The 17,147-nt window shown below is 48.6% G+C and overlaps 1 protein-coding gene across 1 annotated transcript in view; it reads right to left on the reverse strand.

Annotated features, from left to right (window-relative positions):
• Drc1 (dynein regulatory complex subunit 1) overlaps nucleotides 1–17,147 on the reverse strand; it is a 36,026-nt gene that overhangs the window by 2,559 nt on the left and 16,320 nt on the right. The window contains exons 5-14 of the mRNA XM_038320596.1: nucleotides 15,724–15,861; nucleotides 14,356–14,442; nucleotides 12,043–12,165; nucleotides 7,150–7,289; nucleotides 6,844–6,978; nucleotides 6,308–6,540; nucleotides 4,275–4,387; nucleotides 3,337–3,426; nucleotides 2,806–2,892; nucleotides 151–362 (exon numbers count right to left, since the gene is read on the reverse strand). Of these exons, the coding sequence (XP_038176524.1) occupies nucleotides 151–362; nucleotides 2,806–2,892; nucleotides 3,337–3,426; nucleotides 4,275–4,387; nucleotides 6,308–6,540; nucleotides 6,844–6,978; nucleotides 7,150–7,289; nucleotides 12,043–12,165; nucleotides 14,356–14,442; nucleotides 15,724–15,861 (1,358 nt within the window). The remainder of the gene's footprint in view (nucleotides 1–150; nucleotides 363–2,805; nucleotides 2,893–3,336; nucleotides 3,427–4,274; nucleotides 4,388–6,307; nucleotides 6,541–6,843; nucleotides 6,979–7,149; nucleotides 7,290–12,042; nucleotides 12,166–14,355; nucleotides 14,443–15,723; nucleotides 15,862–17,147) is intronic.

Genomic DNA, 17,147 nt, shown 5'->3' on the forward strand with positions numbered 1-17,147 from the left:
CTGTTAAAAAAATCATATTTGTGTGTGTGTGTGTGTGTGTGTGTGTGTGTGTTTGCAGCCCCTTTTCCAATCAATCGCCCCTGATTGCCTCCCAGCCTCCCAGTCCCTGGGTCTCAGGCAAGCCCTTCATCACCACCGCACACTGCCTACTTGGGCTTCTTCAGCCCCATGACAAAGGCCTCCAGAATCTTAAGGACATCGTTGGGGTGGATGAGCCTGGGAGAAGATAGGCCCTCCTTCTCTCTCAACTCCCTCTCCACGAGGCTTTCGTAGTCGCCTCCCTGCAGGGCCTCCTGCTCGACCTCCACATCTGATTTGGATACCTGGCTCCTCCTGTCCACCTGGGACAGGGGGCTCAGATGCTCCAACGCGGACATGAGGCTTGTGCGCTCCGTATGAATGGAGGTACTCTACTGGAGAGAGGAGCATTGCTGACGTGGGCCACTGAGACCCAAACACATAACAGGAAACAGGAGGAGAAGAAATCAAAGCAAATTTCCAGCACACTTGCAGATGGACACACTTACATAAAGACAGAAGGCAGGTAGAAAGGGGGTACATGGAACCCTGAAATGGGGGCTGTGCTCTATCTCTAACCCAGTTTCACAGGTGTTCGCTGTATTGGTAGTATGTGCACCAATGCTATAAATACCCTTTGACTCACAATACAGAACCAACCCTGGTGTCATTTTTAAATTTAAATAGTCTTTCTCCTATTTTCTCCCACTCTCAATTCATTCAGTTTACCTCCTACAGGCAAAGTGATGTTAGCAAGCTTCTTGTGCTACAAGTTGTGTCCACTGGGGGGAGAAATAAAAGCTATTTTTGAGACAAGATCTTGTTATAGAGCTCAGGCTGGCCTCAGCTGGGATTCCAAGTGTACACCACTGCACCGGGGTGGGGGGGGGGAATAATGTGTCTCTGAACAAACACATACTTACTTTTATTTTTTGTATTTATTTGTGGGGAGGGGGCACACATGTGGCGATAAGAGGAAAACTTGTGGCAGTCTGCCGTCTTTGTTAACCACATGGGTCCCAGAGATCCAGTTCAGGCGCCAGGCTTGGTGGCATGTCTCTCTACCTACTGAGCCATAGTTCTGGCTTCCTTGCTGTTTTTATATAAATCTTTGTACATGTTCTTTACTTTGCTTTTTTCACAAACCAATAAACCTCGTGGATTTTTTTTTTCATATAGTCATATAAAGAACTTCCTTGGTCTTTGTTTTGTAGTTGAGTAGTATCCCGTTGTCAATGTGCTTAATGAATTATTAAATACATTCCTTAAGCTATAATATAGGGACTGGAGACATGGCTCAGTGGTTAAGAGAACTGGCTGTTCTTCCAGAGGACCGCGGTTCAATTCCCAGCAATCACATCGCAGCTCACAGCCGTCTACTCCTCCAGTTTCAGGGGATCTGACACTCTCACACAGACATACATACAAGCAAAACACAAATGTCCATGAAATAAATCATTTTTAAAAAGCTATAATATACATATAGTCTCAACTTCATTAAGCAGAGTACTCAGGATTATGCCTTGATCTCATCACTTGAAAGGCAGAGGTAGGAGAGTTAAAAGTTCCAGGTCATCCTTGGCTACACAGAGTCTGAGACCAGCCTGGGCTACATAAGACCCTGTCTCAAAAAAAGAAAAGAAAGAAAGGCAAGCAAGTCAGCTGTGTTAAGATTAAGGTCTAGCTATAGAACAAAAGGATATATAGTAACTGATGCTGTCAAATTGTCCCCCGTGAAGGTGGCAGCCGTCACACTCCCACCAGGTCTTAAGTGTGCCAGTACATGCTGTTGTATGCTGGCAGACATCGAGCTCTGCTGCCAGTCCCCATGTGCCTTCTCCCAAGGCATCCAACCACATGTTTAAAGTCACCTGTCCTAGTCCAGGTGTGTGGTGTACACTGTCATCCCAGACTCAAGATGGCAAAGGAAAGGAATGGAAGAGTTTGAGGACAGCCTGAGCAACACAGTGAGACTGCCCCACCCTTTCTTTGAACTGCTGGTCTTTTTTTTTTCTTATTGGCTTGTGTGAGTTCTTTATATAATAAGGAAACTAGTCATTAACTGTGATATTAATTGAAAATACTCTTCCTCAGATGTCGCGTGCGCTCTAAGGTCCTTCTCTTCCTCCTGTGTACTGAGATCATAGACCTGCGCTATCATGCACTGTTCATGTAATGCTGTGGAGCAAACCCAGGTCTTCACGCATGCTAGGCAAGTACCTTCCAAATAAGCTACATTCCCCAGCCCTTGGACACTCTCTTTCCGAAGACTGTCAGGAAACTCACCCTGGTGCTAACCAACACTAAAAACACTTTTAAATTAAAATCTTGTAACTTTTAATGTGACTCTCTAGAGTAGCTACTCTTTGCATCTCATAGTGAAATTATTTGTAATGTAATATTCATGGTGTAACACATGAGCCCTGCTTCATAGAGGAGTGTGATGCATTCAGATTTCACAGTGGTTGAAGCCTGGTTTTGAAGAAAGCCCAGGGAAAGAGCCCTTAGGCCTCAGTATAGAGCAACATCCCATCCCTCCTTCTGCCCTTTGCAAATAAAAATTAATAATAACTAAGCCAATGCTATTAGCCATTCCTGGCATAGACATCCCCAACTTCCCCCAGACCCAGTGCCAGTGCTCACACCGCCACATTCCCCAAATAGCTACGAGACGGTAGAGGGATGTGCCACGTTAGAACACAGGGCACATGTCACAGACGGGCAGAGTGAAAGACAGGCAGGCCCCATGGAGAAACAAAACGCTCTCCCAGCTGCAGCCTGCCCCACCTTGGCAGAGGATAAACGATGGGCCCGGTACCGAAGGAAGAAGTTCACCAGCTTGTACAGGTCATCCTCACTTTCAATTCCCAGGGCCTGGGGAGAAAACAAGATGGCTGCTCAGATGCCTCCCCAAATAGGCCATGAACTCGGGGTACTCATGGACCCTCAACTCCTCTGAACTAAGAGTAAGAGGCTCTGCTCAGCATCCACAAGGCCTGAATGGAAGGTTTAGGGTGTGAGCCAGGAAGATGCAGCCAACTGGAACCATCAGAAGACTGGGACAAAGCCCAGAGTTTGGGGGGGGGGCTCCACACATCATGACACCTGGGGGTTACTCAACACATCATGACACAAGGGGAGGTGGGCAGGGTGCTCCACACAGATCATGACACCAAAGTCAATCTGAAGTTGAAGGAAGGCAGTAATACTGAGCCAAAAAAGGCCTGGGAGACTCTGGTATACTATCAAGGTTGAGGTATTGCTGAGAAAACAGGTTCCAGCCCCCACCCCATGTCCTCTCTGCCCAGTGGGACTCACAGAGAAGATGGCATCCAACCTCAGCAGATAGCATTCACTCTTCTCCAGGGGGAGGAGCAGGCTCAACAGTTTGCTCTCTATGAGGAAACCCTGGGGAGAAAAGAAGGATGGTGCCCAGTCAGAGCCGGGTTCCAGGAACAAGGTATAGGGTCTTCAATCATCCACAATGCGACCCTACAGGGACAATGCCACAGAGCAGAACCTCTAACAGTGAGCCTCCGGGCCGTGGGGCCCTCATGGAGGTCACCTGGGGATGCCTAAGCCAGTCTCTGGATGTGAGGACAAAGCCAGTTCCCATCCTGGGTTTAGACTGCTCTCCACCTCACCCACAAGTCACTGGGCAAACACCTGAGTCTCCACCACACTTTAAACAAGGCCAGCCTCAGTGCCCACCTCCCCCATTTTCCTCCAAATCTCTACAGAACTCAGAAGCAAGCCCTGAAGAGGAGAGCAGGGTATGGAGGAGGAGAGAGCCATGTTGGGACACACTGTGTGTGACACAGGTGGGGTGGGGTAAGGAGAAGTCAGGTGTCACACTGAGCTGAGGACACCATGCTATCCAGCTGCATATGACAGAGGGGACCTTCAGCAGGAGTGGCTGCCCCAGGCCACTGAGGCTGAGCTACTGCCTCATCTAAGAAACACCCACGTGATGTTGCAACCATCTAGCTCCCGCTGAGCCAGCTCCAACACGTCCTCATTGCCAGCACTGCAAATATTTGAGACCTGATACAGCTGGGGCAGGCACAGGAGCGGCAGACCTGGCAGATGGATTAGTGGAAGGGAAAACCTTATTGTCAACCAGTACGGCCTGCTGTGGGAGCAGCCATTGCCGGCTAGGCCTCTCAAAGCACTGCCTTTCACGTTCACTCCCCCGGCTTCTCTCTGGGCAGGCCTGCCACGCCTGGCTCCAGGCCACCGGGGCTCGGAGGTCTTACCGACTCGTCACACAGGAGCATCAAGATTCTTTTGGTAGTTTTTGCTGAAACTTGCTTGGGCAGGTCCAGGTAAGACTCGTCCTCTGACATGGCGTCTTCTGTCCCATCTTCTTCTACAAGTAAGTGGGTCAAGAGAAGGGAAGGCAGGAGAGGATGATTTCTTGGTTTGTGGACTTTGAGAAGCTGCCGGGTTGGCTTGCCCTGAGCGAATGGCCTCTGTGGCCAATCACATGTGAGTGCTGAGACTGGAGAGTTAAGACAGTCCCAGCCAGCCAAGAAGGATGTTTCCCCAAACCTCACCTATCTGGAGGCTCCGTGCTCAGAGTCCAGCCATGAACCAAGAAGGGAGAGGAGAGCATGAACCTATTTATTTGTGTTTTGGAGACAAGTTACATGATTTCCAAACCCACAGAGATTAGAAGTAGCCAACTAAAAGGACAAAATGGCTGCCACACAGAGGAACCCTGTCACCAAGACCTGACGGCTGACAGCAGGAGCCAAAGCTTCCCTTAAGATGAGAAGAAGGCTGCAGAGACGGTGCGGAGGCTAAGCCACTTCCTGTTCCTGTACAGGACCTGAGTTCAGTTCCCAGCCCCACATTGCCAGTCTACAGCCACCTGTAACTCCAGCTCTAGGAGATCCAACGCCACCTTCTGGCCTCCTAAGGCACACACATGTAGCATACATACATACACATAATTTTTTGCAATTAAAGGGGGAAAACACAAAGAAAAACACACCAAAAAAAGGAGAAACTACAATTTTAAAAAAAATTAAATGTTTTACCCTCTCTTTACCCTGTTAATTCTTACTCAGAACATGGGAAATAAAGTCATGATATAATGACCCTGAACAGTAGGTACTTGCCACCAAGCCTGATAACCTAAACTTGATCCCTGGGATCCACATGGTGGACAGAGAGAACCAATTTCTGCAAGTTGTCCTCTGACCCACACATGTGCTGTGGCTCAGACACACACACACACACACACACACACACACAAATAATTTTTGGTTTTGTTTTTGAGATAGGGTGTAACAGCCCTGGCTGTCCTGGAACTCACTCTGTAGACCAGGCTGGTCTCAAACTCATAAAGATCCACCTGCCTCTGCCTCCTGAGTGCTGGGATTAAAGGCGTGTACCACCATGCCAGGCCATGAATTAATATATTTTAAAAATCGTGTATCACCCAAGGCTTACTGGTTGTTCAAAAGGTAAGACAGTACCTTTGATCTAGCACATGCTCCTAAAAGGGAGAGGCAGGAACATCAGGAGTTCAAGGCTGGCCTTGGCTAAGTAGAGTTTGAGGCCAGCCTGGGCCACATGAGACTCTCTTATAAAGAAAAAAAAAGAAAAATGCATGATGACTCAGAGTCTCAGATAGCATATGATGTTAAGAATACAGAAATGACAACATCTCTGTGTCATGATTTCCAACAAGATAACAAAGGCATTTGCCCACTACCCCAGCAAACGTACTCATGGGGATCTGTAACAACAATTTCCAACAAAGAAAACGAAAAGACAAATGAATGGGACTGTTTATAAGGCAACACAAGTAACCCCCAAAGCAACCAGGCCAGGGATGACCAGAGGACTGTTTGAGGGAATTCGGGCACAGACTCAGCACGGTACCATGTGGAGAGAAGAGTTTTACTATAACCAGATAATCTCCAGTGGTATCGTAAGTAAAGTGAGGGCTGTAGATATAACACAGTGACTTTGGAGCATGTCTGACATGTGTGAGGTACTGGGTACCACAAATAACTAGATGAAAGGAAGCATGTTTTTATTTATTACATGGGGGCACGTATGTGGAAGTCAGAGGTCAACTTGCAGGAGTCAGTTCTGTCCTATCGTGTGGGTTCTGGAGTTTGAACTCAAGATATCAAGCTTGGCGGCAATCTCCTTTACCCACCGAACCCTCTCCCTAGCCCGCTACTGAGCATCTCTCCTGCCTTTGCCGTATAAGATGGGTAGGCTAGTCTATGTTCCCAGAGGGCCGCTCCGTCTCCTTAACTGTCTCAGTCACCTGTCTGCAGCAGCAGTTCTTCGAGTATCTGTGCGGCTGACTTCCGCTGCTGCGGGGAAATTGGCCCCACATTCTTCAGGAACCAAAAGTCAGGCATCTTCCAGGGCAGCCCCAGGTGCTGAACATTGATAACGCAGTCCACGTCAAAGGCTCTCTGCGCTAGCGCCTTCGCCTCTTCTTCATTCATCAGCCAAATATCTCGAAACTTTTCCGCGTCGATAATGGTGAAGTGTCTGTAAAGTAAACCGTCCTCAAGGCCTGGCCCCAGGCCTCCTTCCCCCAACCGTCAACAGGATAAGAACACAAGGAAGAACTTCAAATCCCCAACACCAGGATCCTGCATGGGATAAAATGCAGCTGTCCCAATGAGAAATCAAAATGGAAAAGTGACCCGTGAGTCAAGGGACAGGAACGTGGAACATGAGAGTCTTCCAGAAGAGCTGGGGATCTCAAGTCCAGTGAAATCGCTGCTGCTGCACCCCTGCCCACTCTCCCTCCTGCCATCGCCGCGATTCCAGACCAGACTCCCGGGGCACCTCATGGCTCTCTGTAGCTCCTTGAACTGTCCCACGAGCCTTTTGAAGTCAGAGGTCAGGGACTGGTTCTCCTCTTGGAACTGTTTTATCTGCTTGGCATATTTTGTTCTCAGGTTGTTGAGGACATCGTGCAAGCTGATGGGGAGAAGGAGCTCCAGCTTGGGCGGAGAAGCAGGAAGGGCATAGGTGCCCATCACCCCACACACACCCACACACACACACACACACCCACACACACACACACACACACACACACACACACACACACACTGCCAAGCAAGCTGCTCGACCCACTGGCTCACTGACCGGTTGAGCTTCCTCTTCTGCTGGGATTTGATCACAGTGCTCTCTTCGTCTCTCTTCTTCAGCACCTGGAAGTTGTACTCTAACTTCTCTTGGTTTAGCTGGTAAGTTGCTTTCATCTGCTGAAGCTGTTGCTCAAGAATCTGGTGTCGATTTTAAAAGTGAATACGCACATACATACATGCATCCCTAGCCGGCCCTAGGGTAACGTACTGTCCCTGAGGACAGTGGTTTGTTCAAGTCACGCTCTAGAGGGAGCTCAGGGGCGTGTGCCTCAACCTAAACTAGAAATTCTGTCATCAACACTGATGATGGCTCAGCCGGTAAGAGCACTTGTTGCCATTACTGAGGCCTGGAGTTTGGTTACCGGCATGTATGTTGGGGAGAGAATCCGGTGCACTCTTCTGGCCTCTGCAGACACCTGCACACACATGTGCATACACACAGAGACACACAAACACAGAAATAAAAGACAAAATAAATGTAGAGAAAAGAGGAAAGCGCCAATAGAGGCAAAATAAAGGACAAATGGATAAAATACAGATCAGTCATCCGGCAGCTAAACCTGCACACACAAAGAACAAAGGGAGCATCAGGGATTTCCCAGTCAGCCAGCCCTGGTGCTTCATTCTAGACCCTTTAATGGTAAAACTCCATAAAATAATATTACTACTGAAGCTCAAAATTTCCTCAGTTTTGTTTTCCAGAGGAGTAATGTCTGTGGAAAGCAACCTAGGTTCGTGTAAAAGGACACACATCATTGTTCTTTCAAGGAGAAAGGATACAGCCCTTCGTGGTGGGTAGCTCCATGATGGTAACATGGGCCAGCCTATTCTCATTGTGCAGTCATCAGGGAGCAGAGAAAGGGCACAGGCCACCGACAGGTCCGTTTCTATCTACTGTGTGGCTAATATATGTCAGTCATTTTTCTAGATGCTTCTGGGAAACCACGTTGAAAAGTCGTAGTCCCCAACTAAATCTAAGATAGTAAGCACACACACACATGTTAGGAAATTCAAGCCAGGTGGTGGCGCATGCCCTTAATGCCAGCACTTGGGAGGCAGAGGCAGGCAGATTTCTGTAAATTCAAGGCCAGCCTGGTCTATAAAGCCAGTTCCAGAACAGCCAGAGCTGTTACACAGGGAAACGCTGTCTCAAAAAATAAAAAAAGTAGTTAAAAGTACACAGAAGGTGCTATGGGCCACAGAGAGGATCACTTTTCTTCTTAAGTCAGAAGCCCTTGGCCTCAAGGGACCAAGAATCACCCCTGAGGAAATGGCACCCTCACATCTGCAGAGACCTGGACTAGTAGGACCTAGGGAGGTGACACTGAGAACCCCAGGCTCTGGGGAGAGGAAATGGCACCCAAGACACAGAGACTGTGAGCACTTCAGGACACAGGGCCACGAGGACTAGAGATGAAGTGGGCTATGCAGCTGAGCCTTGCCAAGCTGAGGATTTAAAATATCATCCGGACGTCAAGGCGATGTCACTCAGGTTGCTAAGCAGGGGCGTCCAGACCCTGCAGAAAGGTTACTCTGTCAACTTGTAAAAGCATGATTAGAGAGGCTGGACACAATGGTGCATCCCTGTAATCGGAGGCATCCAGAGACCAAGGCAGAGGGACTATGAGTTCCAGCCCAGCCTGGTCTACATGTTGAAATCTTCATCAATTTATTCATTCATTTGTTTGCAAGTATGTGGTATATATGTGTGCTCACATGTGTGCAGGACTACATGCATGTGGGTGCCTTGTGTGGAGGACAGAGGGTGACATCATCTTTTTTTCCTCAGTTACTCGCCACTTTTATTTTTTTAGGAGCTCACTGACTCTGGTTTTTCAGACAGGGTTTCTCTGTGTAACAGCCCTGGCTGCCCTGGAACTCACAGAGATCCATCTGCCTGGGATTAAAGGCATGTGCTACCATGCCCAAAGGATCGACCTCTGTCCAATCCTGTGACACTGGAGTTACAGGGATATGCTACCATGTAGCTTTTTATGTGGATACTGGGGACCTGAGCTCAGTGTAGCAATCACTTTCCTGATTGAGCCACCTCCCCAGCCCAGCTTACTAATTTAAGATTGATGAGGAAAGCAGAAGAGGCAACAAATACAGACGGCAGCAGGTTCTTCCTCTTTAGAGAAGGGGGTGATTTAACACACAATTCCCCACATCCTGTCTCTCTCCACTAGTCTGCAGATTCAAGAAATTTGGAGAAACTGATTCTGTCTCTACCTTGCAGGCCAGCTTGGAGAAGATGCTGGAGTGACAGGCAGACAGGAGCTACCTATCTTCCTCCAGACCACAGCTAGCATTGCATGGCGGAGCCAAAAGGACCTAGGGAAGATGCCTAGAGCAGAATCAACTGCCTTGACTCTGCTTCCTAGGGATGGTCCTGTCTGCTTCCAGAGGACAATTCTTCCTTCTTCGATGGAAACTACCCATGCTGCTCCAAACCCCTTCCGGGCATAAGCCAGGAATCTGGATCAGAACCCAAGCCATATGTGCTCAGGGCTGGCCAGGGACCGGTGGGGTGGCTCATTACAGAAGTCAGGGACAAAAGTTCCGTGTTAGATGTGGTAACATGGAAGGGCATGAACACACAGAGGCACTGGGAATTACAGACAGCAGTGGTTCTTCCAGTCCTCTCTGGGATGCAGAGTGCTTGAGTGTCCGCAGAACCCGCATGCCTCCTGCGGGACAGCGTTCCCCAAGTCTCTCCCACTACACTGCGTTTTTATATCCATAATGAGCATGCAAGCTTTATGTGCAAACAAACTATCACATGAACTCAATACAAATGTCATTCTTTCTTTCTTTTCTTTTGCTTTTTTTTTTTTTTGTTTTGTTTTGTTTTGTTTTTTGAGACAGGGTTTTTCTGTAGCTTTGGAGCCTGTCCTGGAACTAGCTCTTGTAGACCAAGCTAGCCACAAACTCACAGAGATCCGCCTGCCTCTGCCTCCCGAGTGCTGGGATTAAAGGCATGCGCCACCACTGCCTGGCTTCATCTCTTTTTTTTAATGTGCATGTGTGAGAGCCTACATGTATGTATGCCACATGCAGGTGAAGGTCAAAACCTGAGTCGCCAGGTGGGTGCTGGGAACCAAACCCAATCCTCTGCAAGAGCAGTAAGTGCTTTTAACCACTGAGCCATCTCTCTGGCCCTTGGTACCACACTGCTAGTCCTGGGAACCACTTCCAGTGTCTCATGCCACTGAATACTGCAAAGAGTGGAAGGACTTGAGTCCGTTTCCCCTTTGCAATCTGAACAAATTTGACTGCGCTGATTTTATAAGCAAAATCCCAAAGCAACCAGACCCAGGCAACCCAGCCACAGCAACCGTCACTTGATTGCTTTGATTTGCATCTCTGCTTGCACACATGTTTGTCTATTTCTTGGCCATTTTTACTTCCTCTGACACAATCATTAGCTCCTGGTTTTACTTGAGAGCAATTCCAGAGACCAAAGCCTTGGGCACTGCCACTGTGCTGAGTGTGGGGCATCAGCCCCAAGCCCTTTGGGCTCCACCAGATCTCAGATGCAAGGCAGCACCCACTGGGGTCCCAAAGGCAATGGCACATGGGGGTCAATGGCAGTGTAGCCAAGGATCCCACACAATTCACAAAACCTGTGTCTCACACAATCCACCTCTGCAGGGCACAGTGACATAATTTGCATAGTAGGTATTGTTTTCTCTCTTTATGCTTAACATAATTTCCACACCAATGCCCCACTGTCAATCTTCTCAGGTTTTAGTCTCAGCATAGCCATCCTTGATTGCTATGTAGTAAGCATAGTTTATTGTTGCTTATTTGGTGGGTTTTTGAGGAAAGGCTCATATAGCCTAGGCTGGCCTCCAACTCACTATGTGGCTAAAGATGACCCGCTTATCCTTCTGCCTCCACCTCGTAAATTCTGGGATAACAGGCATGCACCATCACACCCTTGGCTCCATCCCCAGCCCTGCACTAACTGCCACTGGGCCTGGCACATACTCAGTGTTTTGTGGTTAACGTCCTGGTATTAAAACACAGCAGCTCTAAACCAGGTGGTAGTGGCATACTCCTTTAATCCCAGCACTGGGGAGGCAGAGGCAGACGGATCTCTGCGAGTTTGAGGCCAGCCTGGTCTACAGAGTGAGTTTCAGGACAGGCTCCAAAGCCACACACAGAAACCCTGTCTCAAAAAATCAAAACAAACAAACAAACAAACAAACAAACAAAAATCCCAGCAGCTCTTACTGAGAACTGAGTTTACAGTCTTAAATGAGCATAGGCCTACAACTGAGGAAGGTGTGTCACAATTTCAAAGCGACCCTGGGCTGCAGGATGGCTTCATGGCCAGCCTGGGTAACTTGAGACTATCTCAAAATAAAAAGTAAAAGGAGCACTAGACCTATAGCTCAGCGAGAGAGCATGTGCTTAGTGTGAATGACACCCTGAATTCAGCCCCCAGCACAATAAATGATAGATGTATAGATCAATAGACAGAGCATGAGCAGCCTTAAATAAAAGCATTTCTTTCCTTCTTTAACAGTTAACTAAGGGGCTGGAGAGGATAGCTCCCTAGCTAGCGGCACTGTCTGCTCTTCCAGAGGACTTGTGTATCCTGTTCCTAACCCTCACACACTTAGAAGGAAGTAGGAAGATCACGAGTTCAAGGTCATCCTTGGCTACAGAGTTCAAGACTAGCCTAGGCTACATTAGATCTTATCCCTCCAAGGAAGAAGAGGAAGGAGGACAAAGGAGGAGGGCAAAGAAGGAGGAAGAAGGAGGAAGAAGAGGAAGAGGAGAAAGAGAGGTAAATACTATACAGTAAGTGCCTGCTTCTGAGACACCATGGGTAGTAGCTGAGACGAGAGACTCCATTTGTCACCTCCCGGCCGCCTCTCACCTGAACGTCCCTCTCGAGCTTGATCTTGATGGTGTTGTACTCTTCGCAGTCCCAGGCCCGCTGCTTGTTGAGCTGCTTCTCATAGTCCTCCACCTTCTTCATGCGGGTGATGAGGTACTCCAGCTAAGGGCAGGCAGACGTGCAGACTAGGGACCTCCCTCCCAACTCAACCCTCAGGAGAGCCCGACAAGCAGGGTACAGTGTGGGGCCTGAGAGTCTCACAGACAGGGATGTCTGCTGGCATTCTGTTGGGGATGGTGGACTCCCTGACCCTGAATTTCCTGTGACCCCCCCTTGCCTGCCAGAGTAAACAACTTGTTATGCCTGCAGCTGCTCTGAGCACAAGACCCTCAGGAGTTCCTGATGGCAGGGGAGTGGTTTCGGGTGGCTTGCAGCTGAAGAAGAGCTAGGGTATGGCCATTGGTCAGGGAAGGCACTATATAAGCTGCCCTGGACACAATAAAGTGGGCAATCTTGGGGAATTAAAGGATGGTCTGTGTTTCTGTGTGTGTGTGTGTGTGTGTGTGTGTGTGTGTGTGTGTGTGTGTGTGTATTTCAATCTCCAGGTCCTTGCCTGAGGCTGGCGAACCATCTTGTAGTGCAGGTGCCCACACTATAGGCATAGTACCGTAGCACCCATAGTAGCACGGATGGTACAGCATTCAAAGGCCCAAGCTCCAAGACCGGGTTCTCAGAATCCTGGCTGGGTTTTTACTGTAGAAACTACGGACAGGGACAGGCACCATGGCAAGGACCTACACAGTGGCTGGAGTGATGGCTCAGCTGTTCAGAGTGATGCCCCTGCATAGGACCCGTCTGGTTCCCAGAACCCAGCTCCAGAGATCTAACGACCTCTTCTGGCTCTGTGGGCGCCTACACACATTCACATAGGCTCACGTGCCTACTCAAAAAAAAAAAAAAAAAAAAGCACAGATCTTTTTAAAAAATATTTTTTCAAAAGAAGTTAAACAAATCCTATAACCTAGCCTTTACAGTACAAAATAATAACAATAATTCATCTCATTTGTGTTGCTTCTCTGCTCTTTGAACCTATGAAATAAAGCGACACACTATTCCTGCACTACTTTTAAGTGTGTCTTAAAATTGGATTGTACACACCTGCAACCCCAACAATCAAGAGGCAAAAGCATGTTCACAGGTTCACGGTCAGCCTGTTCTACATAGGGAGTTCTACATGTTCAAAAGCTCAAGTTCAATCTGTTCTACATATCAAGTTCCAGGCAAGCCAGGACTACATAGTGAGATTGTCTCAAAAATTAATAACAATAATTAAGTAAAGTTAATTAAAAGTTTCCAGGGCTGGGGACATAGCTCAGTTGAAAGAGTGCTTGCTTAGCGTGTGAACAGGAAGCCCTGGGTAGGACCCCTAGTACTTCATAGAGCAGACATAGCACTGCATATCTGTTATGATCTGCCTGCCTGGTCTGTCACCTGGGTACCCTGTCCCTTTAAGAGACAAGCCCCGCCCTCTCCCAACCCCTGTCTCTGCTCTTCCCTCTTTTCCCCTTTCCCTTCCATAACCCACCAAATAAATACCCACTTTCTCTGCACACCTATCCATCTCTGTTTCTCACCCGTGACTCCTCCTGGGACCAGCTGACTCGCCAAGGTCTCTACCCACCACACGGCTCCCTGCCTGGGACCCACTGCCCACTGCCCGCTGCCCGCAGCCACTGGGGGAACCGTAGCATTTTATCTAAACCATAACAATACCTATGATCCCAGCACTCAGGAGATGGAGGCAGAGGACCAAAGTCACTCCTGACCATATATAGAAAGTTTGTGGCTGAGCGGTGGTGGCGCACGCCTTGAATCCCAGCACTCGGGAGGCAGAGGCAGGCGGATCTCTGTGAGTTTGAGGCCAGCCTGCTCTACAAAGTGAGTTCCAGGACAGGCTCCAAAACTACAGAAAAACCCTGTCTCAAAAAAAAAAAAAAAAAAAAAAAAAAAAAGCAAAAAAAGAAAGTTTGTGGCCATCCTGACCTATATAAGACCCTCTCTCAAAAAAAAAAAAAGAAAAGAAAAGAAAAGAAAAGAAAAGAAAAACACTTTCTTGGGTCACAAACACTAGGACTGGAGTGGATACCCAAGAAGATAATGACAAGATGGCGGAAAGCCATTGGTCACACTCAGCCCTGAAGCCACACTGACTAATGATGAAGCCCAGAAAAAAGCATAGGCCACACAAGTCCTACCCAAGGTACTCGAGGCTCAGGGTTCAGCCATATCCAGTACTGCCCATGGGTTCACAGGTCACCCTGGACACTGCCACCCACTCACCCACCCCTTTACCTCCTTGGCATTGTGAGCCTGCAGCGCTCGCTCCCATTTCTTCTTATTACTGGACAGTAGCTCTTGACGTTCCAACTCAAAGGCTTTCTACAACAAAGACAGGAAAAAGACCCTGGTGTCTGCTTCCATTGCACAGGGGGAATGGGGCCCCACCAGTACCAAAGAACTTTTACATAATCGTGCAAGCGCCCAGTTATATAGATGAAGTCACACACAAACATGGACTTGCCAGATTTCATGTGGCCGGATGGCTGCTGAAAGGGTTGAAGCTAGCATGGCATACTTTTCACAAATGCTGAGAGGAAGCTTGCCCAGAGTCCCACAGCTTAGTCTATCGAAGGCCTGGTGCTGGAGGCAAAAGAAGTGCTGGGGGGGGCAACCACAGGGCAAACCTTGGCACGCACCTCAGCCTTGATAGCACTGCCGTGACGGCAAAGACAACATGCAGACTGTGAATGCCTGCCACCGTGAAAATGCAGAGGGTGACAATGGGGAGGCCCCAGCCCTCTTGTCTCTCTCCTGATTTGGGAAGACCTAAAACACAATCTCAGTCTTGAACGTGTCTTTCAAGATAATAATCTCTGGTTCCTTCTAGTCCCTTTCTGTCCCCACCCCTCACATCCCCGCCATACACCAGCAGACAGCTCCATTTGACTGTGGTTCTGGAACACTGACGGCCCTCACTTATTCTCTGTGGTTCATCTCCACTGTCAACCTGAACAGAGTGTCCTGGGAGACAGCTCCGAGCGTACTTCTTGGGCAGTCTGAGACTAAGAAAAAGAACCACCCTGAATATGGGTGGCACAGTAGATTAGGGCCCTACAGAGAAGAGGTTGGGGGGTCTGGGTGGGATAAGGGGAGATGAGCGCATTCTCTAGCACAGGCATATGCTGCTCTGTTCCTCTTCACGTGAACACAACTGCTCGGCCACACCTTTTCCATCACGATGGACAGGACCAACTGAACCCATCAGCAAAAGCCAGACCTTTCCCCTTAAGTCATCCGGTTCTGGGATTTGTCACCGAGACAGAAAACTGACTGCACACGCTCTGCCCTGTCCGCTCTTTCATTAGCACAGTCTCATTAGCACCAGCCAATCATATGCCTAGGAGCGTACATGTGTCGTCTGGTTGCCTCCCGGGAGACGACAGGCTCCAAGGGGTGCTCCGCTTTGCTCACGGCTGTCTCACCTGCCCCTGGAACTGCGCCTGCCACACACTAAACGCCTGACTCTCACTTGTTGAATAAAGGAATGAATGAGCAAACAAATCCTAAAACCAGAAAGAAATCAGAGGTCGGAGCCATTGCCCCCCCCCAGACTGTCAGGACAGGTGCAGTTGTCCTCCCAGTGTCCCCACAAACCCTCACCTCGATGTGAATGAGCTCCTGACGGAAGTTCTTCATCACGTTCTTCACTTGCTCCTCCATCCTCTCCAGAAGCAGGGTGATGTCATCCGACTGTTTCTTCAAGTCCTTCACGTACTGGTCATCCTTTATTTTTAACTCCTTGAGGGGGGCACAGGCAGAAGTCGGTCAGAAACGGAGGCAGGAGCAAGAGCTTCCAAGCACACCCACCCAGCACCTCCATCCAAACCTGCAAACACGTGGAATTAAGGCGGGCGCGAAGCGTGGCCTAGAGATGGGAGGACTGTGAGTGTGCATTGACAATGGTTACTAAGTGAGTTTAAGGCCACTGGGTTTCATAGTGGGCTCAAGGCTGGTCTAGCCTAAATAGCAAGACTTGGTTAAAAAAAAAAAATTCAAGTGTGGTGGTGTGTTGTGGAATGTTATTTTAAATAGGCAAAGATGAGTTACATTTGTCTATGCTGCAGAATATTAGTTTAACTGTGTAAAGCTGTGTTATTCTTGTTTATCTACAGTTGTTTAATGATGTAAGGATGTGTGTTTAACTATGTAACGATGTATCTGGTTCACCTTGCCTACCTAAGGCACCTGACTGGTCTAATAAAGAACTGAACAGGCAATAGCTAGGCAGGAGAAAGGATAGGCAGGGCTGCCAGGCAGAGAGAATAGGAGGAGAAAGCTATGTGGGGTTGGGGGAGGGAGAAAAGGTGAGAGAGGAAAGGAAAGGAGAGAGAAGGAAGAACAAGAGAAGGAAGAGAAGAATACAAGGAACACGTCCAGGGCAGAAGCCAGGCAGCCACCAGCCAGCAGACACAAGAAGCAGTGAAAGTAAGACATACAGAAAGAAAAGTAAAAAGTCCAGAGGCAAAAGGTAGATAAAGAGCAAGAGGTTAATTTAAGTTAAAAGAGCTAGCCAGAACCGTGCCTAAACTAGACCGAACTTTCAAAACTAATAACAAGTCTGTGTTATGATTTGGGGAGCTGGTTGGCGGCCCAGAAGAGAAGGCCTAGTACAGTGGTGTACCTCTTTAAATCCCAGCACTTGGAAGGCAGAGGCAGGCAGTGCAGGGGGAAGCCTTGTCCGAGACAAGCACTTCCGCTCAGCTACAGCCCTAGCCTCACCGTAAGAGTTCTCAGCAGCCCACACTGTGGTGAAAGTCCTCTCCGTGTTACTAGAGCCAGAGGTGGAGCTCAGCTGGTGGAGCAAGCGCTCACTGCGCAGGCGGTTGGCCCTGGCTTTGATCGTAGCTCCCACAAGCCGAGTATCGTGACACACCTCTCTAATCTCTGTACTTCGGAGGCAGAGGCAAGTTCAAGGTCATTCTCAATTAGTGACTAATTTCAAAGCCAACTTAGACTTTGAGACCGTGCCCAGAAACTGAATATGTTTAAAAAACCAAAAAGACACGATTGAAATAGCTGGACAG

This window comes from Arvicola amphibius, chromosome 2 (genome assembly GCF_903992535.2).
Source record: "Arvicola amphibius chromosome 2, mArvAmp1.2, whole genome shotgun sequence".
Lineage (NCBI taxonomy): Eukaryota > Metazoa > Chordata > Mammalia > Rodentia > Cricetidae > Arvicola > Arvicola amphibius.